Source organism: Coregonus clupeaformis, chromosome 10 (assembly GCF_020615455.1).
Source record: "Coregonus clupeaformis isolate EN_2021a chromosome 10, ASM2061545v1, whole genome shotgun sequence".
Taxonomy (NCBI): Eukaryota; Metazoa; Chordata; class Actinopteri; order Salmoniformes; family Salmonidae; genus Coregonus; species Coregonus clupeaformis.
Genome location: NC_059201.1, coordinates 8,153,034 through 8,177,618, shown reverse-complemented (window position 1 = coordinate 8,177,618; position 24,585 = coordinate 8,153,034). Strand labels below are relative to the sequence as shown.

The following is a 24,585-nucleotide window of genomic DNA, read 5'->3' as shown; positions in this document are numbered from 1 at the left end:
CCAATTTGGACTATTTTGTGTATGTCCATTACATGAAATCCAAATAAAAATCCATTTAAATTACAGGTTGTATAGCAACAAAATAGGAAAAATGCCAAGGGGGATGAATACTTTTGCATGGCACTGTACAGCATTGGGCTGGATGTGGGCTATGTTATTGTCAGAGATAATTCATACCCTGGGAGAGAGAGGTCACTACCAAAGACGAGGTAATACATTCTAGCCAACAACACGCTATCCCTTTCACCTGACATAACAGGACATTCCCGTCAGATGATTTGTGTACAGTACAAGCATCATGAGGTCGTTTGTTTGTCATTACTAATACTCAGTCAATGAAAACATGATCTGTACTTATGAGCAACTTCTACCAAGAGACTGGCTGCCGTCCGATTTCCTGCCCTCCTCCCCAAAGTGTGCACTTGTTCACTCCGTCTCATAGATGTAAAAGACATAAACTGGTGTTAAGGGAACTCCCTCTAACCCATTGTTACACAAATCAAATGTTTTTATATCCATGAGGGGGGAGTGAGTAAGTGGGTAGGGAGTGAGGGGGGATTAAGGAAGGTTTAGTGCAGTGGTGTTCAAGGTCGGGGGAACTGCAGTGGGGTCGCCCAAAAAATGTGTGTATATATGTATATATATCTCGTACAATATGATTTACTCCCCCCCCCAAAAGAAAATATAACAAATAATAATAATAATAATAATAATAATACAGATTATTGTAGGAGACAATATACAGTACCAGTCAACAGTTGGGACACACCTACTCATTCAATGGTTTTTCTTTATTTTTACTATTTTCTAAATTGTTGAATGATAGTGAAGACATCAAAACTATGAAGTAACACATATAGAATCATGTGGTAAACAAAAAAGTATTAAACAAATCAAAATATATTTTGTATTTGAGATTCTTCAAATAGCCACCCTTTGCCTTGATGACAGCTTTGCACGCTCTTGGCATTCTCTCAACCAGCTTCATCAGGTAGTCACCCGGAATGTGTTTCAATTAACAGGTGTGCCTTCTTAAAAGTTAATTTGTGGAATTTCTTTCCTTCTTAATGGGTTTGAACCAATCAGTTGTGTTGTTTACTACCACAAGGTAGGGGTGGTATACAGAAGATAGCCCCATTTGGTAAAATACCAAGTCCATATTATGGCAAGAACAGCTCAAATAAGTAAAGTGAAACGACAATCCATCATTACTTTAAGACATGAAGGTCAGTCAATACGGAACATTTCAAGAACTTTTAAAGTTTCTTCAAGTGCAGTCGCAAAAACCACCAAGTGCTATGATGAAAATGGCTCTCATGAGGACCACCACAGGAAAGGAAGACCCAGAGTTACCTCTACTGCAGAGGATAAGTTCATTAGAGTTAACTGCACCTCAGATTGCAGACCAAATAAATGCTTCACAGAGTTCAAGTAACAGACACATCTCAACATCAACTGTTCAGAGGAGACTGTGTGAATCAGCCCTTCATGGTCGAATTGCTGCAAAGAAATCACTACTAAAGGACACCCATAAGAAGAAGAGACTTGTTCAGGCCAAGAAACACGAGCAATGGACATTAGACCGGTGGAAATCTGTCCTTTGGTCTGAGTCCAAATTTGAGATTTTTGGTTCCAACCTCTGTGTCTTCGTGAGATGCAGAGTACGTGAACGGATGATCTCCGCTTGTGTGGTTCCCACCGTGAAGCATGGAGGAGGTGTGATGGTGTGGGGGTGCTTTGCTTGTGACACTGTCAGTGATTTATGTAGATCTCAAGGCACACTTAACCAGCATGGCTACCACAGCATTATGCAGCGATACGCCATCCCATCTGGTTTGCGCTTAGTGAGACTATCATTTGTTTTTCAACAGGACAATGACCCAAAACACACCTCCAGGCTGTGTAAGGGATATTTGACCAAGGAGAGTGATGAAGTGCTGCATCAGATGACCTGGCCTCCACAATCTCCCGACCTTAACCAAATTGAGATTGTTTGGGATGAGTTGGACCGCAGAGTGAAGGAAAAGCAGCCAACAAGTGCTCAGCATATGTGGGAACTCCTTCAAGACTGTTGGAAAAGCATTCTTCATGAAGCTGGTTGAGAGAATGCCAAGAGTGTGAAAAGCTGTCATCAAGGCAAAGGGTGGCTACTTTGAAGAATCTAAAACATAAAATATGTTTTGATTTGTTTAACACTTTTTTTGGTTACTACATGATTCCATATGTGTTATTTCATAGTTTTGATGTCTTCACTATTATTCTACAATGCAGAAAATAGTAAAAATAAAGAAAAACCCTTGAATGAGTAGGTGTGTCCAAACTTTTGACTGGTACTGTACAAACATTTTTTATAAAGATAATTTGAAAAATATAACTTCATTTAGTAAATGTATTTATTGGTTTATTTTCATCATAAGAGATGAAAATATAATGAATTGAAGGTTATTTATTAATGTACAATTCTACATTTACGGGGTCTTCAGATTTGGGGTGGTGTGGGATCGCAATAACTTCTTGGGGTCACTAGAAATTATTCCGTAAACAATGGGGTCCCCCGCTGAAAAATTTGAATACCTCTGGTTTATGGAATAGGAACATAGCACAACAACAAGTCATGACTTATTCCAGCCGAGGGCATAACCGGACCATGCACAGTGAGCTGTGAGTTCAGTACTGCCCCCCTCTGTGCAAAGGGAGTCACGACATGCTGAAACATGGCAGAGACAGAGCCCCTGCTGGGCGGCCTGGCTGCCACCAGCTGTTCACTTCCACACAAACACATGGATGAGGTATTCCCTCTGGGGGCGTCTGGGAGAGTTCTGGAGATGGATGAAGCCGAGGTATTCCCTCTGGGGGCGTCTGGGAGAGTTCTGGAGATGGATGAAGCCGAGGTATTCCCTCTGGGGGCGTCTGGGAGAGTTCTGGAGATGGATGAAGCCGAGGTGTTCCCTCTGGGGGCGTCTGGGAGAGTTCTGGAGATGGATGAAGCCGAGGTATTCCCTCTGGGGGCGTCTGGGAGAGTTCTGGAGATGGATGAAGCCGAGGTATTCCCTCTGGGGGGCGTCTGGGACAGTTCTGGAGATGGATGAAGCCGAGGTGTTCCCTCTGGGGGCGTCTGGGAGAGTTCTGGAGATGGATGAAGCCGAGGTGTTCCCTCTGGGGGTGTCTGGGAGAGTTCTGGAGATGGATGAAGCCGAGGTATTCCCTCTGGGGGCGTCTGGGAGAGTTCTGGAGATGGATGAAGCCGAGGTATTCCCTCTGGGGGCGTCTGGGACAGTTCTGGAGATGGATGAAGCCGAGGTGTTCCCTCTGGGGGCGTCTGGGAGAGTTCTGGAGATGGATGAAGCCGAGGTGTTCCCTCTGGGGGTGTCTGGGAGAGTTCTGGAGATGGATGAAGCCGAGGTGTTCCCTCTGGGGGCGTCTGGGAGAGTTCTGGAGATGGATGAAGCCAAGGTGTTCCCTCTGGGGGCGTCTGGGAGAGTTCTGGAGATGGATGAAGCCGAGGTGTTCCCTCTGGGGGCGTCTGGGAGAGTTCTGGAGATGAGCAGAAATAGGATTCTTCCACCAAAGTCCTTACTGGAATACTGATGTTGGCTTCGGCTCAAACTAGAGGGGTTGGGAGGACAGGAACATGGCAGCTAGTTAGAAGACAAATCTATCATTGTCATTCAAAGGAGAACAATAATATTTCATTTTTATTTCATGTAGCCAATTTGTTGTGCATATGAAGAATACAATATGCTGGAAGGGTGATTTCCGCTAGAGTTAAACAGATGAATGGCTGGGGTATGCAAAACTGCCTTATCTTACAAAACAAAACATACAGGTCACAACATGTGATTCACCAGTAGATTAAGCACAATGTTGACTCTGTAGAGCAGACTAACTCAACATACTGGGCAGGCTAACTCAATACCATAGAGCAGACTAACTCCATACTGTAGAGCAGACTAGAGCAGACTAACTCCATACTATAAGGAAAGGCTAGCTCCACATACTCTAGAGCAGACTAACTCCATACTCTAGAGCAGACTAACTCCATACTGTAGAGCAGACTAAATCCATACCGTAGGGAAGACTAACTCCAAACTGTAGGGCAGACTAACTCCACATAATGTAAGGCAGACTAACTCCACACACTGTAAGGCAGACTAACTCCACACTGTAGGGCAGACTAACTCCATAATGTAGAGCAGACTAACTCAACATACTGGGCAGACTAACTCCACATTCTGGTCAGATTAATTCTACATTCTGGAGGGCAGACTAACTCCACACACTGTAAGGCAGACTACCCCCATACTGTAGAGCAGACTAATTCTACATGCTGTAGAGCAAACTAACTCCATACTATAGGGTAGACCAACTCCATACTGTAGGGCAGACTAACTCCATACTGTACAGCAGATTAACTCCACAGACAGGGCAGACTAACTCCATATACTGGGCAGACTAACTCTCCATAATGTAGAGCAGACTAACTCAACATACTGGGCAGACTGACTCCAAATAATGGGCAGACTAATTATACATACTGGAGGGTGGACTAACTCAACATACTGCGGAGTAGACTAACTACATAATGTAGATCGGACTAACTCCACACAGTAGGGCAGGCTAACTCCATAATGTAGGGCCGACTAACTCCATACTGTAGGGCAGACTAACTCCATACTGTAGGGTAGACTAATTCCTATCCATGTAATGTACTGTGGGGCAACGCCACATACTGCAGAGCAGACTAATTCCATACTGTAGAGCAGACTAACTACACATACTGTAGGGCAGACAAACTCCATAATATAGGGCAGACCAACTCCACATACTGTAGAGCAGACTAACTCCACATACTGTAGAACAGACCAACTCCACATACTGTAGGGCAGACCAACTCCACATACTGTAGAACAGACTAAATCCACATACTGTAGGTCAGACTAACTCTATACTGTAGGGCAGACTAACTCCACATACTGTAGGGCAGACTAACACTATACTGTAGAGGAGACTAACTCCATAGTATAGGGCAGACCAACTCCATACTGTAGGGCAGACTAACACTCACATACTGTAGGGCAGATTAACTCCACTTATTTTAGGGCAGACTAACTCCTTACTTTAGGGCAGACTAACTCCATGCTGTAGGGCAGACTAACTCCATGCTGTAGGGCAGACTAACTCCATACTTTAGGGCAGACTAACTCCATGCTGTAGGGCAGACTAACTCCATACTTTAGGTCAGACTAACTCCATACTGTAGGGCAGACTAACTCCATACTGTAGGGCAGACTAACTCCATACTGTAGGGCAGACCAACTCCATACTGTAGGGCAGACTAACTCCACATGCTGTAGGGCAGACTAACTCCACACTGTAGGGCAGACTAACTCCATAATGTAGAGCAGACTAACTCCACATACTGGGCAGACTAACTCCACATTCTGGTCAGATTAATTCTACATTCTGGAGGGCAGACTAACTCCACACACTGTAAGGCAGACTACCCCCATACTGTAGAGCAGACTAATTCTACATGCTGTAGAGCAAACTAACTCCATACTATAGGGTAGACCAACTCCATACTGTAGGGCAGACTAACTCCATACTGTACAGCAGATTAACTCCACAGACAGGGCAGACTAACTCCATATACTGGGCAGACTAACTCTCCATAATGTAGAGCAGACTAACTCAACATACTGGGCAGACTGACTCCAAATAATGGGCAGACTAATTATACATACTGGAGGGTGGACTAACTCAACATACTGCGGAGTAGACTAACTACATAATGTAGATCGGACTAACTCCACACGGTAGGGCAGGCTAACTCCATAATGTAGGGCCGACTAACTCCATACTGTAGGGCAGACTAACTCCATACTGTAGGGTAGACTAATTCCTATCCATGTAATGTACTGTGGGGCAACGCCACATACTGCAGTGCAGACTAATTCCATACTGTAGAGCAGACTAACTACACATACTGTAGGGCAGACAAACTCCATAATATAGGGCAGACCAACTCCATAATATAGGGCAGACAAACTCCACATACTGTAGAGCAGACTAACTCCACATACTGTAGAACAGACCAACTCCACATACTGTAGGGCAGACCAACTCCACATACTTTAGAACAGACTAAATCCACATACTGTAGGTCAGACTAACACTATACTGTAGGGCAGACTAACTCCACATACTATAGGGCAGACTAACACTATACTGTAGAGGAGACTAACTCCATAGTATAGGGCAGACCAACTCCATACTGTAGGGCAGACTAACACTCACATACTGTAGGCAAGATTAACTCCACTTATTTTAGGGCAGACTAACTCCTTACTTTAGGGCAGACTAACTCCATGCTGTAGGGCAGACTAACCCCATGCTGTAGGGCAGACTAACTCCATACTTTAGGGCAGACTAACTCCATGCTGTAGGGCAGACTAACTCCATACTTTAGGTCAGACTAACTCCATACTGTAGGGCAGACTAACTCCATACTGTAGGGCAGACTAACTCCATACTGTAGGGCAGACCAACTCCATAATATAGGGCAGACTAACTCCACATGCTGTAGGGCAGACTAACTCTATACTGTAGGGCAGACTAACTCCATACTGTAGGGCAGACTAACTCCATACTGTAGGGCAGACCAACTCACTACTGTAGGGCAGACTAACTCCATACTGTAGGGCAGACTAACTCCATACTGTAGGGCACACTAACTCCATACTGTAGGGCAGACCAACTCCATACTGTAAGGCAGACTAACTCCACATGCTGTAGGGCAGACTAACTCCACATGCTGTAGGGCAGACTAACTCCATACTGTAGGGCAGACTAACTCTATACTGTAGGGCAGACTAACTCCTTACTTTAGGGCAGACTAACTCCATGCTGTAGGGCAGACTAACTCCATACTGTAGGGCAGACTAACTCCATACTTTAGGGCAGACTAACTCCATACTGTGGGGCAGACTAACTCCACATACTTGGCATACTAACTCCATGCTGTAGGGCAGACTAACTCCTATCCGTGTCATGTACTGTGGTCCTCAGCTGGTAGAGCACGGCGCTTGTAACGCCAAGGTAGTGGGTTCGATCCCCGGGACCACCCACACACAAAAATGTATGCACGCATGACTGTAAGTCGCTTTGGATAAAAGCGTCTGCTGAATGGCTTATTATTATTTACTGTGGGGCAATAACCTCAAGGTGCACTTAAACAACTTGAGATTTCAGAGTTAAGGTGACATGTTTACAATATCCTTTTCTATGCAGCTACTGAAATATGAAACAAGGTCTCGTGCTGGATCAATAACATAGTAGCTCAATGATCTTGTAATTTGATATAGCAATTTAATAACGAATTGTGACATCTAATCAAATCATCTTGGTGTCCTAATCATAACATGTCAAATTGATAATTTAGTGTCTGTCCATTATTAAATATATTGTGTGAATTGTAACAAGATAACTGTCATGATTCCCCCAAGGCCTTATCGTTGTTACATCCTGTCGTCACCTTTCAAATCCTCCCATGTAAGATATGTGTTGTGAGGAGGACATGTTCACCAGGAGCCGTGTGTAAAGCATCTCAGAGCAGGAGTGCTGATCTAGGATCAGGTTCCCCCTGTCCATGCAATCTTATTAATTTTGATCTAAAAGGCCAAACTGATCCGAGATCAGCACACCTATTCTGAGACGCTGATCCCTCTCCACTAAACCTGCATTCTGTCTCCTGCATTTCGAAGGGGTTTCTTGGCTAATAAGGAGTGATTTTAGACTCTTCACATGGCATATCAAACACTACTACAGACGGAAGACTGAATGTTTATACATGGTTATTTGCTGAAGAGGAGATATTGAAGAGGAGATATTGAAGAGGAGATATTGAAGAGGAGATATTGAAGAGGAGATATTGGTATACACAGTAGAGTGAAGGGTATTACCCTATTTACTTCAGTGTAAATAGTTTACCTCTACATGTTCTCTCTTTCCCTCTATCCTCACCACTATCTCCCTCCCTCTTCCCCCTCTCTCTCTTCCTCATACTCTTCTCCTCTTGTCTCTTTCTCTCTCCTTCCATGCCTCTCTTTTCATCCCTCTTTCATCCCTCTTTCATTCCACAGCCCCTAAGAACAGAAAACAGGGGGTTTACGTATTGATCATTTACGATGGCCATCAGATGCTAGACTGATGCACAGTATACTGCATTCAGCAGTGTGAGCAGCATCACAAATGAGGAGGGACGGAGTAAGAGAGAGACAATTGGAGAGAGTGTGTGTATGTTGAGGGAGAGACAGTGAGGGAGGAGAGAATTGAGAGAGGGAGGTGTGTGATTGAGGGTGGGAAAAGCGGGAGAAGGTTTTTACAGGAGAGAGAGAGAGAGAGAGAGAGAGAGAGAGAGAGAGAGAGAGAGAGAGAGAGAGAGAGAGAGAGAGAGAGAGAGAGAGAGAACTGCCCTGCTCTGCTGCAGTGGAGAGAAGTGAGGGGAGAGACTGCAGTCTCTGCTTATGGGAGAAATAAGTAGATATTACCACGGCACTGAAACGTTAGCCCAACGAGCCTGATTATTGGATGGGTCACCCAGCCAGTGGGAACATCACATTAGACTGGTAATACTTTCTACCTCTCTCTCATTTCCTCCCTGGAAATGATAACCGACAGGTAATATAGACATGCAGATCATTTAATGAGAACTAGCAGGGAATATGGACATGCAGATCATTGAAGGACAACTTTGATACTGATTTCGTTTTTTATTATACAGAGTGTCAAATGATTGTCAAATGATTCTTCTGTCGTGTGAAGATTTGAACCACGAATGTGCAAATCATTGGAAGATTCGAGGGGTTTGTATTGGGTTTGTATGGTGTGTTTCTGGGGCTTTAGGTTTGTGACTAGCTAAGTGGAGCTGTCCAGAGCTGAACTGCAGAAATGTAGAAACTGGTATCTAAGTGCTGAGAGTCCCTGCTGTACCTGCAAGGTTGAGGTACTGTACATACCACTGCTATAGATAGGATGGATAGCTTTCTCTTCTTGTCTCTGTAGCCTTACAGTCGCTACACAAGATGAGAGTGAGACAAGGGCTATTATACTATGATGGAATATAGCCTGTTGGAATTGCTGTTATGACTGTTATTAAAAGTATCCATTTATGTCCATTTGTTTGGCAGGAATCATTTTAATTTGTCATATAATTCTCCTTATCTGTTAAGATTGGCATAGTGATTATGAACTGATACGCAAAACGACACCGGATTCAAAATGTAGGATTAGAAAGTTATAATCTATCTGCAACATTAAAGCAGATCTTTTAAAAAAGAAAAAAGAATAATTAAAAAAGAAAAAAAAGATTGGCATATATCAATAAATGAGAGAGAGTACAGTGTAAACAGCTGTGTCTCTACTAGACATTTTCATTCTGTCTGTGATGTCAAACAATTAGTAATTCGATTGGTCCGACCCCAAACTCCATTGACTAGCATGGCCTCAGGCAGGCTGTAAGGTATCAGACAGAGGCAATTTAGCTGGATCTGATTTGCTCGGCAACAACTAGTTTCTCTGCGGTAATGTTTCATTAGGAGTCTGGAAGTGAACGCATCTTGTGGAGTGGGGTAGCATATAGCCTTTAGCTGTTTGAAGTTTTTTTTGAACACTTTAAACAATGCACCTGTTGGAGATGAAAAGTTTATTAATTTGTGGCCTATAGGTCAATGCAGATGAGGTTTCATTACGAAGACACAGACCTGGATTCAAGCCAAGCCACGTTATAGAGCAGCGTACTATATAGCCGATAATTCAGCATTTGCGGAGGTCGCATTCACGGTAAACGCTGCGCATGTTGGCTCAAACATAAATTACCTGTCTGTGCCATAATGCGCCTTGCATTGAATCACGGCCACAGACTAGTTATGAACTACGCTGACAGAATGCTGTTTTACTGTTGCTGCTGACCCATGTCTTGATCATTTCACTGTCTGTTGCCACTTTAGACAATGCACATACAGTATATCATTGCCTTAATGCTTGGTATCTTAGGTAGACAACTGTACAGTTTAACACAACGTTTCTGAAACCACAAATATGTCAACTGCATGTAAACACCTCTTTACATCCAAACACTACAACAAAAGACTGTTGGTTTGACAAGGTAACATTCTTCTTTGATGGTAAAATCTATATAAAATAGAATGCACGTGGTGATCTGGCTGGCTGATCTAGAGCAAAATAGAGTGCAAATGGTGATCTGGCTGGCTGATCTAGAGCAAAATATGGTACACATGGTGATCCCTTATTGATGTCACTTGATAAATCCAACTTCAGTCAGTGTAGATGAAGGGGAGGAAACAGATTAAAGAATAATTTTCAAGCCTTGAGACAATTGAGACATGGATTGTGTATGTGTACCATTCAGAAGGTGAATAGGCAAGACAAAAGATTGAAGTGCCTTTGAACAGGGTATGGTAGTAGGTGCCAGAGGTATCGGTTTGAGTGTGTCAAGAACTGCAACGCTCCTGGGTTTTTCACGCTCAACAGTTTCCACTGTGTATCAATAATGATCCACCACCCAAAGGACATCCAGCCAACTTGACACAAGTGTGGGAAACTTTGCCATCAACATGGACAAGCATCCCTGTGGAACACTTTCGACACCTTGTAGAGTCCATGCCCCGAAGAATTGAGGCTGTTCTGAGGGCAAAAGGGGGAGCAACTCAATGTTAGGAAGGTGTTCTTAATGTTTTGTACACTCAGTATACGTTAGTAGAAGCATATCTTCATTTACAATATATCCAGTTTCTATCCCTTTTCAATAGTTGACAATACTCCTTTACTGTTTGTCAAAGTATTGTATGCCAACCTTCTGCAATAATGGTATTTTGTATCAGCTACTTCTCAGAGAGTGTTAGTAGATGTCAGGAGAGATGGATAGGGTTAGTCTATTACCAGACTAATAGGATTTAGAGACGTCTCTTTATTGTGATGTGCACATCTACTCTCCTCGTCATCTGCCATTATCGATTTTGTGAGTCATGGATCCACAACCAATTCTGTATGTGCAGAATAGAGGAGCAGGCCTTTGTCATTTTCCAGCTTAGATATCCTGAAGGATACAATAGGGAGGCAGAGCTGTGTGGGAACAAATAGCTCTTTATCCTATACGTTGTTGAGTGGGCTGGTTCAAGGTGAGAGGTACGCTTTTCACACTGCCGTGCCATTTCTCAGCCCTGCTTTAGTCCTACCCAATCAAAGATGAGTATGACTCACAATGAGTATCACCGTGATCTGTAAATGTTAATCATATGCTGGTGTCACCCCTGAGACACCAGTGTAGCTAGGAATTCTGGGAAATAATTTGTCAGACTTCAATGTAATTGGGCAACGTTCCCTACTCTCCCCTCCTGTTGCCGCCCCTGAGAGCAACACAGAACTGGCACAGAATGATATGATGCTTGCTGAGGCCTGAGAAGAGAATTTATTTGGCCAACTGTTTGTAGTCTATAGGATTCCCAGAAGAAGACAGACGTGTGGCTATAGCGTTTCATGCATTCTTATTCTTTATGATTGTGTTTGGTGATTGCGGATAGCAGTCAGATTGCTAAACACTGTTGTTACCGTAGCATCCATCTGGGTAGCAGGGCAGTCAATTCAGGAAGTAAATTCAAATTACAATTCAATAATTGAAAAAAATCAATGTTAAAACTGCCTTCAATTTGAGTTGAGCCCAACCTTGCTGGGTAGATGAGAATATACAGAAATAATTTGCTTTATGTTATACCTTTCTATTTACACAGTGATCTCATCCCTCACATTTGACTGACTTTTAATATCCTTTCACTGAAAAATAATCCCTAATTAGACATGAGAAGCCATTCACTGTTATGTGTGTAGTAATTATGAGTCATTAAATGAAAAAGGTAACTCCTGAGAACTTTTTGTGAGCAATAGCTGGCGCTAAAGCAGTTGGTCTAACAATCATCCAAAGGTGATAATTCCCAATCAGCCTCTCCAGCTCACCTTCTCACAGAGTTAATTGTTTCAGTACAGTACATTGCTAATCCTATTAGGATTCAAATTAAATTAAATTAAATTGTATTTATCACATGCGCCGAATACAACCTTACTGTGAAATGCTTACTTACTAGCCCTTAACCAACAATGCAGTTTTAATGAAAATAAGAGTTAATGCAAATAGTCCGGGTAGCCATTTGATTAATTGTTCAGCAGTCTTATGGCTTGGGGGTAGAAGCTGTTAAGGAGCCTTTTGGATCTAGAAAGAAGGATGTTTTAGTCACGAGTGCCTCATTTCAATTTGGTGGAGATCATTGTTTCAGAGGAGACATAATATGTATATTATAACTGATATATTACAATCACCTTAGTCTTTGCCATTCCTTCAGAGGGAACAGATCACACATCATAAATGGAAAATAGTCCTCTTTAGAACTCATTTTAGATAGGGAGCCTTAGTATTTATTTAGCACATTTTCCACTTCAAGTAGAATATGTGTTAACTCCAACCATTCATTTGTATTTAATCCCTAACAGACCGTGATGTAATGCTGTAATGTTGAATATCGACTTTCACAAGGGACTGAGTCCCATTGACAGAATTTTATTCCATTGACATTGTTGTAATATTAAAAGATACTGTGTCTCATTCGTCAAACAAATGAGATTAGCCGTTTCATCCCTGAGTTAAATCAATTTAGGAGTTTATAGTACATTAAGGATGCAGGTCTACCGGCTGGCATTTTACACACAACTATTTTTATCCTCAGGGTCTGTGATGTGGACAAATGTCAAGGAGGCCATTTCCCTACAAACCACTCCAGCCTGGTCACTGTGCTGTTCTACTGTCTGACACATTGCTAAGGCATTGAGTTGGGTCACAGTGCTTATTCACTTGGGAGATCCTCCATTTTGTTACTTTGTGCAGCAAACCATTACTCAGCTAATTAATTGTGTCTGTTGGAGTGGAGTGCCAGAGAGTTCAGGATTAATCTAACTTCTGAAGTAAAACTCTAAAGGACGCCTGTTTTTAATTCACTAACATTGCCATGAAGTAATGTTTTTATGATAGTGATACATGTATGGTGATAGGTAATGAGTGATGAAATACATGTCTTTTTGATGTGTGTGTGTGTGTTTGTGCGGTGTGTGTGTGTGTGTGTGTTTGTGTGCGTTATACTAAAGGTTACACACTTCATTGCCTGTGCTGCTGGTGATGACAACTGACTGTCTCTCTGTGTGTCTATGACTTGCCCCAGGGACTGTGTGTGTGGCCTAGTCATTGAGGATGAAGTGGAACTTGTTCAAGAATAAGCCAGAGGCCATGGTGGGTCCAGAGCCCACGGGCACAGGCGCCACCATGACCGCGGCCCCAGCTGTCGCCATCGCCACCACCGTGGCTGAACCCCCAGGCAATGGCACAGTTTCCAAGAACGACATGTTCGAAGAGATCAAGAGCAAGTTCATGAACGAGATCGATAAGATCCCACGTAAGTCTTCCCTGGTTAACCAAAATAGTTCATTCTTTCCCAACCCTGACTCATAACTCGTGTACATGGAACAGAGAAGCCAAAATCTGAATGATGTCATAGGAGCTCAATTAAATCCAACCTGTATTGAGGTGTTTACATAGTGGTGTCCCCCCCGTGTGTTGCAGTGCCCTCCTGGGCCATCATAGCCATCGCTGTGGTGGCTGCCCTCCTCATCCTCACCTGCTGCTTCTGCATTATAAAGAAGTGCTGCTGTAAGAAGAAGAAGAACAAGAAGGGCAAGAAGGGAAAAGATGGCCTCAACATGAAGAACATGAAAGGGGACGAGGTATGGTGCTTCGGGCTCCGCATAGAAACTCAGTCCACAGAGTACATGCAGCTCCCACAGACATAACTTATATCACACTCAGGATACTTATTTAAATTGAACACAAAACTCATATGAAAATCAATAAGTTACGTTTTTATTTTTAGATGATGAAAGTAGACAAACATGACAAGGAATGAATCTCGGGATAGCTGACAGACAGGGTTGAATCTCGGGATAGCTGACAGACAGGGTCTGTAATTATAAGCCTACAAAGCAACACACTCCATTCCTCTATAACAATAAGGTTACCTGTTTTATTAACTGTGCAACCATTTATATTGTTGGACGAACTCAGTAAAGTTTCGGTCAATATGTAAAGATGGAAGATCTTAATTAGACCTACATCGCAACAGATAAATACGCTACCTGACCAAAAGTATGTGGACACCTGCTCGTCGAACATCTCATTCCAAAATCTTGGCCATTAATATGTAGTTGGTCCCCCCTTTGCTGCTATAACAGCCTCCACTCTTTTGGGAAGGCGTTCCACTAGATGTTGGAACATTGCAGCGGGGACTTGATTCCATTCAGCCACAAAAGCATTAGTGAGGTCGGGAACTGATGTTGGGCGATTAGGCCTGGCTTGCATCCCAAAGGTGTTCGTTGGGGTTGAGGTCAGATCTCTGTGCAGGCCAGTCAAGTTCTTCCACACCGATCTCGACAAACCATTTCTGTATGGACCTCGCTTTGTGCACGGGGGCATTGTCATGCTGAAACAGCAAAGGGCCTTCTGTTGCCATAAAGTTGGAAGAACAGAATCGTCTAAAATGTTATTGTATGCTGTAGCGTTAAGATTTCCCTTCACTGGAACTAAGGGGCCTAGCCCGAACCATGAGAAACAGCCCCGGACCATTAATCCTCCTCCACCAAACTTTACAGTTGGCACTATGCATTCGAGTTTTACACCACTTCAGCCAACGTTGGCATTGCGTATGGTGATCTTAGGCTTGTGTGCGGCTGCTCTGCCATGGAAACCCATTTCATTAAACTCCTGACGAACATTTATTGTGCTGACATTGCTTCCAGAGGCAGTTTGGAACTCGGTAGTGAGTGTTGCAACCGAGGACAGACCATTTTTATGCTCTACGCGCTTCAGCACTCAGTGGTCCCGTTCTGTCAGCTTGCGTGGCCTACCACTTCACGGCTGAGCCGTTGCTGCTCCTATACGTTTCCACTTCATAATAACAGCACTTACAGTTGACCGGGGCAGCTCTAGCAGGGCAGAAATTTGACGAACTGACTTGTTGGAAAGGTGGCATCCTATGACGGTGCCACGTTGAAAGTCACTGAGCTCTTCAGTACGGGCCATTCTACTGCCAATGTTTGTCTATGGAGATTGCATGGCTGTGTGCTCGATTTTATACACCTGTCAGCAACAGGTGTGGCTGAAATTGCCAAATCCACTAACTTGAAGGGATGTCCACATACTTTTGTATATACTGTATAGTGTAATTGCAGCAACATAATTTGAATGTTTAGTTCATAATGTTGCTTGATCAGTGGTTAGGCCAAAGGTAGGCTACATGAAAAGTGCAATACTGTTAATATAACTGTGTGTTAGTGTGGGTTTTCTGTGAATTCTCAGCAACAAAAGAGTGATCAAATTAAGATCTAACATCTGTATATAGATTTGACCAACAACAAATGCTCTTTATGCATCCCTTGGTGTATCAATAACAACCTTTGATCTTTCATTGGCAGCACTTAGACCAGACTTAGGGAGACATATCGATAACCTCCTATCCTCTCTGTTGTCCTCTCTTGATGTGGTTGTTGTTGTCGTTTTAAACTGTGTGCTGTACTTCATTGTGACATACAGTGAAAAATGACACATTTGTTATGGGAAAGTGACCAGGGATGGGTTGGATAATGGGTAGAGAAGGTAATGAAGCCCTGTCTTTTGTGGCATTCCAATTAGCGGATGACTGCTAGGGTAAGCTGGCCTCCGTGCTTAAGGATAATAGACATGATACCCATGGATCAGAGGAGCCGTATCTCAGACAGAGCAAAATAAACGGGGGAGGACTGTGAAAAGTGCTCCTGCTTAATTCCAGGCTGAATGTGTCCGATATCATTAAGAGGGCCCCATGCACCAGTAACAGTTAATTAAAACAATTAATTGTCTCCACATGGTGAAAGATTGTCCTGGAAGTAGGACTTTTTGTAATTATGTTTTTAATGAACAGACAATCACTGTGTCGTTTTTCATCGTGTTTTGCCGGTGGTTTGGTTTGTTTTTCTGGTGTGTCGTAAGTTCAAACCTCTTCCTCTGCTCTCCTCCTCTTCACTCTGTCTCTTATGTGTGCATCGTGTTTCTTGACTGTGATGGACCCCTGATCTACGGTAGGTGGAAGGATCGCGGTGATGCTCTCTGGCCCATGGGCAGATGATGATGATGATGATGAGGGGGGGTTTCATGGAATGAAAATCGTAGCTTCTTTGCTTTTCTAACATGTTTTGCAATTATGGCTTGAGAATTTAAATGAGAAAGCTATGGTCTGCTCCATAAAACCCTGAGAGAAAACTAAAAATGATTGAAATAACGTATCGCTCATGATGAGACAGTGTGATGCCAAACTCACCCCAATATGAAACGTATTGGACATAGTTTAAACGCAACCCACGAATGACACTATTAATATCTGCATGTGAAAAAGGGCATGGTTGGTTGTTTGTGGAACATGATGACGACAATGATAACCGCATGACCAATCAATGAAGATTTTTCATCTGCACCCCAATTACTTTGTCACTCAATGAAGAGTGAGAATGAGAATAAAAAAATAAAACAGTTTTTCAGATGAAATAGTCACGTAAACTTGAACATGTCAGAAACAGGGGTTACCATAACTGGCTGTTATCGAACTGAAATACTGCTTCTACATTATGCAAATAGCTGGCTATGCCCTTTAATCCTGTAGCTACCATTTGGCTGGAAAAATGGTGACCTGACTTGAGAGGAACATTCCTTGGTGACACATTCATGGAATAAAAAGGAAGCAAGTATGATTATACAGGCCCTGCTTTTGGAGGATCAGTTAGCTAGTTCCTTGGGAATTTGGGGTAAGATGTAAAAGACCGGTTAAAACAATTGTGTCACCAAAGAAATTTTGAATTCAAGTCATTAGCTAGAACATATCATTCCTGAGTCCCTGGTTGCATTAGAGACAGGATGGTATTCCACTATGCCACCAGGTGAGGAGCAGGTAAGCGGGAGCAAAAACAAGCAGGTCCCGGTGCTATGCAATGCAAGGCAATGCAAGGCAACGCAACAAACCCTGGTGCTACGCAGCGCAAAGCAACACAACACAAGCCTCCTGGACGTCCACTGTCTGTCTGTGGCATGCTGTCTGTGGTGGGTGGGCTGGGACACCCTCCTTCTGGCTCCTACAGCTAACCCCTGACCCCTGAACTCTGATCCCTGTGTCCTGTGTTCCACTGCAGAAACAGGACGACGACGATGATGAAGGCGAGACAGGCCTGACGGAGGAGGAGAAAGAGGAGGAGGAGAAGGAGGAGGAGAAGCTTGGCAAGCTGCAGTACTCGCTGGACTATGACTTCCAAGACAGTAAGGTCAGTGGCTGATATTTCCCCTTTTAGTCATTGTAGGCACTGCTCAGCAAAACCTGTATTAGACTGTTTTACTGCTCAGCAAAACCTGTATTAGACTGTTTTACCGTATTACAATATTTGCAGCATTGTCAGTAAGACTCCATCAACTTCTAGGGATGAGAAAAAATATGTGCACATTTATCTATATGCCAACAGTGCATTTATCATAACCATTTAAAATAACACATCCTAATGGCTAAATTGCACCATATATTCAGTCAAGTGACATTTTAAGATTTGTTTACTGAAACCGTAATATCAACTAGTTATATTATATCGTGGAACACAATCTTCAAAAAGGGTAACCTCAGCAGTGGTGCTTGCTTTTAGAAGTCTTATGTTAGGAATCAAAAGGACTACTAAAGGTAAGTTGACTAATTAAATATCAACTTAAATCAAATAGCCCCATTATATATTCAGTTTTTTTTTTAATGATTTGAATCATTCATTGAAACCGTAATGAGCTGTGTTACCTGCTCGGCTTTGGCGAGGTCACAGCGACGCTTTGCAGCGGCAAAAGATGTGATGCGAGATTGCTGCACCTACATATGCCTAGTATGTGATCTATGGTTAAAGATTGAGTTTTGATGTCCGTTCGAGTACTCCATACCCATCCCTATCAACTTCTAGAAGTTAAAGGCATAGTTAGTCTAATTGACAGATTTATGGATACCCAGAGAGTAGAGTGGTGGACCTGGTGGTGAGTCATCCATCTAGAAATTAGTGTGTGTTTACTGAGCTCAGCTTTGGTATTGTTGAGTACAAACCAGTGGGCATGGTGGGACCCTTGTGGGTATGCTCCAAATAGCATGCCCACATCCCCTCAAAGTACCTTGAACAAACAAACATCTTTTATCAACATAAACCCTTGAGAGGTTGAGGGTTTATACGTGTGAGGATGATGTGTCAGTTGATTTTTTAATATTTTCTCAGTTGCTGAATGTGGTCCTTTTTGACAGAGAAGCAAAGTGCTGTTTGAAGATGTGTTCCTCATCCTGAAGATGGGTTAAGGCCAGTCACGCTAGATGTTCAGCTTATCATATTCTTCGTTGATTTCTTCGTGACGTGTCGGTTCTGAGAGTAAAAGCGGCTATTGAGCTGTCCAATTAATTCAGGGCAAATTCTTATATAAGCTTTGCAAAAAAAAACTGCTGCTCTGTAAAAACATCAGCAGAATTGCGCACCGACACTTTTGGGGAGTGACAGCTGACAATTGCTGGATTTAGGATTGATGAATAAAAATATTCAAGAGAGTAGTGAATCCAGATCAGGGTTATGGGAATGAGAGGGTTTCTCTAGTATATTCAGCATCTTTGTGAATGAATGGGTAGAGTCAGTGTTACAGTGACATAAGTCCAAGAGGAGTGAAAATGCAGAGTCATTCTGAAACAAGGAAGTCCCTCATGAGATACTGACGCAGGATCAGGGCTTGGAGTCGCTGATGCAGGATCAGGGCTTGGAGTCGCTGACGCAGGATCAGGGCTTGGAGTCGCTGACGCAGGATCAGGGCTTGGAGTCGCTGACGCAGGATCAGGGCTTGGAGTCGCTGACGCAGGATCAGGGCTTGGAGTCGCTGACGCAGGATCAGGGCTTGGAGTCGCTGACGCAGGACCAGGGCTTGGAGTCACTGACGCAGGACCAGGGCTTGGAGTCGCTGACACAGAATCAGGGCTTGGAGTCGCTGACGCAGGATCAGGGCTTGGAGTCGCTGACGCAGGATCAGGGCTTGAGATGAAAATGTACATTAAAGCAGGTCCTTTCTTTCTAACTGAATCAATTACTGTACCTTAAAAATAATTAATCTCTCTGTCATTCAGAGCATAATGATACTTGGCACAAGTACCTCTTTTTCAGATATGCAGAACTACTGTAACATGATATTCTGTGACTTTCTGATGACATTGCAGCAAATACATTTGGCAGCTCTAGTGTGGATAGCTTGTATCTAATCTTGGTCATCTAAAGGGGCTGTGGTGATTGTTGTTGGAGCTTTTGGTTGTCAGCCAACAGGCCACAAGTTTATGTAACAAGGCTGCAGCATTTTTTTCTGCAGCAGTGACAGGAAGCACACATTAATAGATTAATGCATGTTGTTTTATCACCTGATATGGTTGGTTTGTCTCAATGCTGTCTCTGACCCCTGTCCGCTCTGCCCCACCCCTCACAGCTGACTGTGGGAATCCTCCAAGCTGCTGATCTTATCTCCATGGACAGCGGAGGAACCTCTGACCCGTACGTCAAGGTCTTCGTCCTCCCAGACAAGAAGAAGAAGTTTGACACCAAGGTTCAAAAGAAAAACCTGAACCCTGTCTTCAATGAGTCATTTGTTTTCAAGGTAAGTCATAACACAGTTTCTAAACCAGGACTGTACTTGCACAGAAGTTATTTGGAACATAAAAAGGTATCAATCATCCTGCCAAACTAAAATGCTGAAAAATATTGTGTCTGGCTAGGACAGCGGAGTCTCAAGCTAAATCTAATGTAACAGTTTTTGTAAAAGAATCAGACATAAGAAGCTACATGGTATAAGACTTTGTGGTTGTTGCCTACATTTCTTTTTCATTATGAAGTCACAGTATGTGTTCTTGTTGTGGTCACGGCATAGTGTAGAGCAGTGCTGGCCTGCCATGCCTGCCTGCCTGCCTGCCTGCCTGCCTGCCTGCCTGCCTGCCTGCCTGCCTGCCTGCCTGCCTGCCTGCCTGCCATGCCTGCCTGCCTGCCTGCCTGCCTGCCTGCCTGCCTGCCTGCCTGCCTGCCATGCCTGCCTGCCTGCCTGCTATGTACCCTCTTGCCTGTGTACTAACTGCAGCTTCCTGTACTACTCAATGAGGTCCATGGAGACTGAATAAGCCTCTCAGGGTCAATGTGAAAGCACTCTGCAAACTTACCACCATAGTTAAGAACACTATTGTCTATTCTCTCAGCATAACAGTCATTTAGAGACCTAGAATGAAGATACAAATCTGTATTATTGGACCTAGGTAGAGTAGAGACCATCCATGAACAGTTTGGAATTTACAGTATATGAAATCAGATGCATGCCTTTAGAATGTATTTGTTTTATATATATTTATCATTGAGACCCTTTACCACAGGAAAATACATTGAATGTTTAGACCTGCTTTAGTGTATTATACATTTGTTAGCAATTTCGACCTGTAAAGCCAGCGCTCTGCTATATTCCAACCCTTAAGCCAGGATCGGTAATTTCCTGTCTTATGTGAGCTCGCTTGCGCTGAGGTGAGAGGGGTGGTAATATCTGAGGTCTGTTTCATTTTATTGAAAAACAAGCCTCTCAGTAGGCTACACTTACCATAACCAAAGCTGGTTCAACAAAAATGCGTCTGGTGTCTTTCCTATCCTGGCCATGCATTAGCCAAGTAGCCTATCCATAAAATGTTTCTAAATGGTCTACTTGTGAGACTTTTGCCGTCATATTTTGCATTATTCAGAATTCACATAGGCCTACCTGCAGTGCATACTCCATTCAGCTTGCATCCATCCCCATTTCCAAAGAGAGCCTCTTGTCCCGTTATCAAAGACGCGCTCCTCCAAACATATTCAAATTAGTCAGTCCTATAACACCATATCAACGGTAGGCCTAGGCTATATCTTGCTTATTGAGAACGTTCCTCACACATACACTACAATTTACGGGAGCCTAGAATTTGTTATTTGCGTAAAGACATCCCACTGGGAAAAAACTGGTTGAATCAACATTGTTGTCTTTTTGTCAGCAGAACTTTTAACCTAAATCCATTGACATGGTGAATTATTTTGTTGATTTACCATTGCGTAAGGTTTGTTAAAATAGAGCCCCAGGTCTGCAAGGGCTGGAGTGAATCAACAGAACCCATATTAGATACACTAATTATGCTTTAGTGCTTTAGAGCTGAATAAATCTCTCCTTAGATGTTTCCTGAGTAAAAACAAAGCTACACATTAGAATTCAGCCTAACCCATTTTCTGCATGTCCTATTCTGTGTTGTAAAACTCTGTATGTATGTTGGCTGACATTGTGCCGTATTACTGATATATCAGCAGCCCATGTCACCAAGTAACATGTATATTTCTTAAGCTTTTTTTTTTCATCAATATGAACAAAGTCAAATAGCATACAGCAGGGACATGTGGTTTTACAATCAGATTTAACAATCAAGTTGTGTTGTTGTTGTGTTGTGGTGTTGTTGTTGTTGTTGTTGATGTGTTCCTTCATCAGTTACCGTATGATGAGCTCGGTGGGAAAACCCTGGTGATGTCAGTCTTTGACTACGACCGATTCTCCAAGCATGACATCATTGGAGAGGTGAGGATCCCCATGAACACCATTGACCTGGGACAGCCCATCGAAGAATGGAAGGACCTGGAGAGTGCAGACAAAGAGGAGGTATGCTCTGAAAAGAAACACAACCTATTTATGCTAGTCATAATTTATTGATTGATCTTTCTGTGAATCTATCTAACTAAGCTAATCGTTGGACGGGAGCGTTGCCCCATCAGAATTAACAACAGCCAAGCTCTGACAATTGTAATATGCATTTTTTGCCTATCTTTCCCTCTCTGTGTCGTTGCTCTCTCTGTGCTTGCCCTCTCTCTATCCTTAATCTCCATGCAGCCTGAGAAGCTGGGAGACATCTGTATCTCTCTCCGTTACGTGCCCACCGCTGGCAAACTCACTGTCTGTATCCTGGAGGCAAAGAACCTCAAGAAGATGGACGTGGGTGGACTGTCTGGTACGTTAAGACTTCCACTGGACGTACAGTTTACTCTTGAGATTCTTAAAGGGTTCTTGAAAGGTTCTTTGCAGTGAGTGATGGTTCTATGTAGAACCATGTCTTCTCAAAGAACCATTCTCTATATAGAACCCTCCCCTTCCAAATTGTTCTTTACAATGTTGAAGCAGTCCTTCGCTAGATGGTTGTGGGTAATTATGAATTCCTGTTCTTTATGTTGCATTATTTCACTTACTGTGTGGTATCTATGATTTTGTTGTTTTATTCTACCTGTCTTGTGTCTGTGTTTATGTTCATGGGTTCTGTTGAGGTGGCTAGTCCGATACCATCAGTGAGAAGGGTCTGCAAGTATATGCGAGTTTATATTTTTGGACTAACTTCATCATTTGACATGGTTGAGTCAGGTTGATACAACTCCCAGGTGAGAGTAATTAAGCATGATCAACCCCATATTACAACACAGTAGCATAACAATGTTAAAAACTGAATATCTTCATCATCATACATATCATATACCAATTACTCGTAGATAACTGTTACAGAAGTGAAATGTTTATGGTGCTATTCAGAACCATCTCATGAAATAATTGGTTATTTTTAACTTCTATATAGCACCTTCAAGAAAGGAGTCTACAAAGCCCCAATAAGGGTGCCGCCCTGGTCACAAATCAAAGAACCCTATTTTAGTACTAAAAATGTATAGTTTGTCTGCTGTTAAAACAACTTGTGGGTGGACTGTCTGGTAGGGCAAACCACTGGACATAACAGTAGATCATTTCCAACCAATCAGGCATGTCAATCTGCCATTAATTAAACAGCTCAGTGATGCAGAATCTCTGATTTATTTGCAGACATTGTATTACTGTATGTTACATTAATGAGCTCTCTGAATTATTTTTCTAATTAGCAAGCAACTCACATCACGTCACATGTTTGCTCTGTCGAAGTGATGCATTTAAAACATGAAATGAGAGATTGAATATCTGTTTTTCTTTCTTTGCAGATCCCTATGTGAAGATCGCGTTGCTGCAGGGAGGCAAGAAACTGAAGAAGAAGAAGACCACTGTGAAGAAGAACACTCTGAATCCGTACTACAACGAGTCCTTCAGCTTTGAGATCCCAATGGACATGATGCAGGTACATACACTTTGCTGCTATTTTTCCTTTTTCTCTAGACCTACAACCACATTTCAATTTTCGCTATGCTTTGATGCTTTACAGAAATTCAACCATGAAAGAAAATCAATACAATTCATTGGAATTTTTAAGGAAAATAACACTCAAAAACTATATTTTGGTGTTTCTTTCATTGGTCCACTGTTGATACAGTTCCAAAAAATGTTTTTGCTTGTCAGCAATCAAGTTTTCAAGATATAGAACCTTCAAAATACAGAAAGTGGTCACACTATGATGCGACTATCATTTTGGAACTGTATAAACAGTGGACTAATGAAACAAACACCTATAGACAGTTTTTGAGTGGTGTTTTCCTTTAAGCCCTAGTAGTTTAATACCTACTGTATGCATATGAATGGCTATGTGATTATGTGAGCGCACACATGTACAATCTACTACATATATACATGTTTTTCTCTCTTTCCTCTTTAGAAAATATTGGTGGTGGTGACAGTGTTTGATTATGACAAGATTGGCAAGAATGACGCCATTGGGAAGATATTTGTGGGCAGCAAGGCGACGGGCCCTGGTCTGAAGCATTGGTCTGACATGCTCTCTAACCCCAGGCGTCCCATTGCCCAGTGGCACCCACTACAACAGGAGGAGGATATAGATGCAGCATTGGCAGGATTAAATGCAAAAAAGTAACTTAACTTGTCCAATTGATTACCAACTAACCAACTAACTCAGAAACCCTCCCTCCCCAATCGTCCTACACTGCATGAAATTCATGACTTACACATGATTCTGTCATGTCTACTTGAAACACTGAACAACAAAAAAAATGAAAGATCTAGAATATCAGCTTATTCATAGTTAAATCGAAGAACATAAACAACACCATAGCATTTCACGTATTTAGTGTATAGTGAGAAGAGGGAGATTGAGCGATAAATTGATTGATTGATTGATAAATGTATCTGTGTTTCATTTGAACATGCTTTTTAGGAACAGATGCTTAGATGCTGACAATGAAAGTTTGGACTCAAAGAATATGATGCTGGTTATAGCTTCTTCATTTAGTTTATAGAACATTATGCATGCTTTACTTGTGATCTCACTGCACTACATAAACCATGCCATACCGATTCCCAATAGCATATATCTTGTTCTCAACCCATCAGTGTGCCATATCTTGCAGTAGAGATTAGTATTGGGACATTTCTCACACAGAACAGTT

At 42.6% G+C, this 24,585-nt stretch overlaps 1 protein-coding gene across 2 annotated transcripts in view; it reads left to right on the top strand.

The window, feature by feature from the left end:
* The window catches only part of LOC121574916 (synaptotagmin-2-like), a 40,483-nt gene extending 16,183 nt beyond the window's left edge, over nt 1-24,300 (top strand). The window contains exons 2-9 of one of the 2 annotated variants that reach the window (XM_041887603.2): nt 13,284-13,514; nt 13,682-13,842; nt 17,335-17,457; nt 19,664-19,831; nt 21,716-21,883; nt 22,112-22,229; nt 23,233-23,366; nt 23,838-24,300. In XM_041887603.2, coding sequence (XP_041743537.1) covers nt 13,313-13,514; nt 13,682-13,842; nt 17,335-17,457; nt 19,664-19,831; nt 21,716-21,883; nt 22,112-22,229; nt 23,233-23,366; nt 23,838-24,053 — 1,290 coding nt within the window. In that variant the 5' untranslated portion in view covers nt 13,284-13,312 and the 3' untranslated portion in view covers nt 24,054-24,300. Of the gene's footprint in view, nt 1-13,283; nt 13,515-13,681; nt 13,843-17,328; nt 17,458-19,663; nt 19,832-21,715; nt 21,884-22,111; nt 22,230-23,232; nt 23,367-23,837 lie in introns of both variants that reach the window. The other variant, XM_041887602.2, reaches the window with a different exon arrangement.
* The last annotated feature ends 285 nt before the right edge of the window (nt 24,301-24,585 follow it).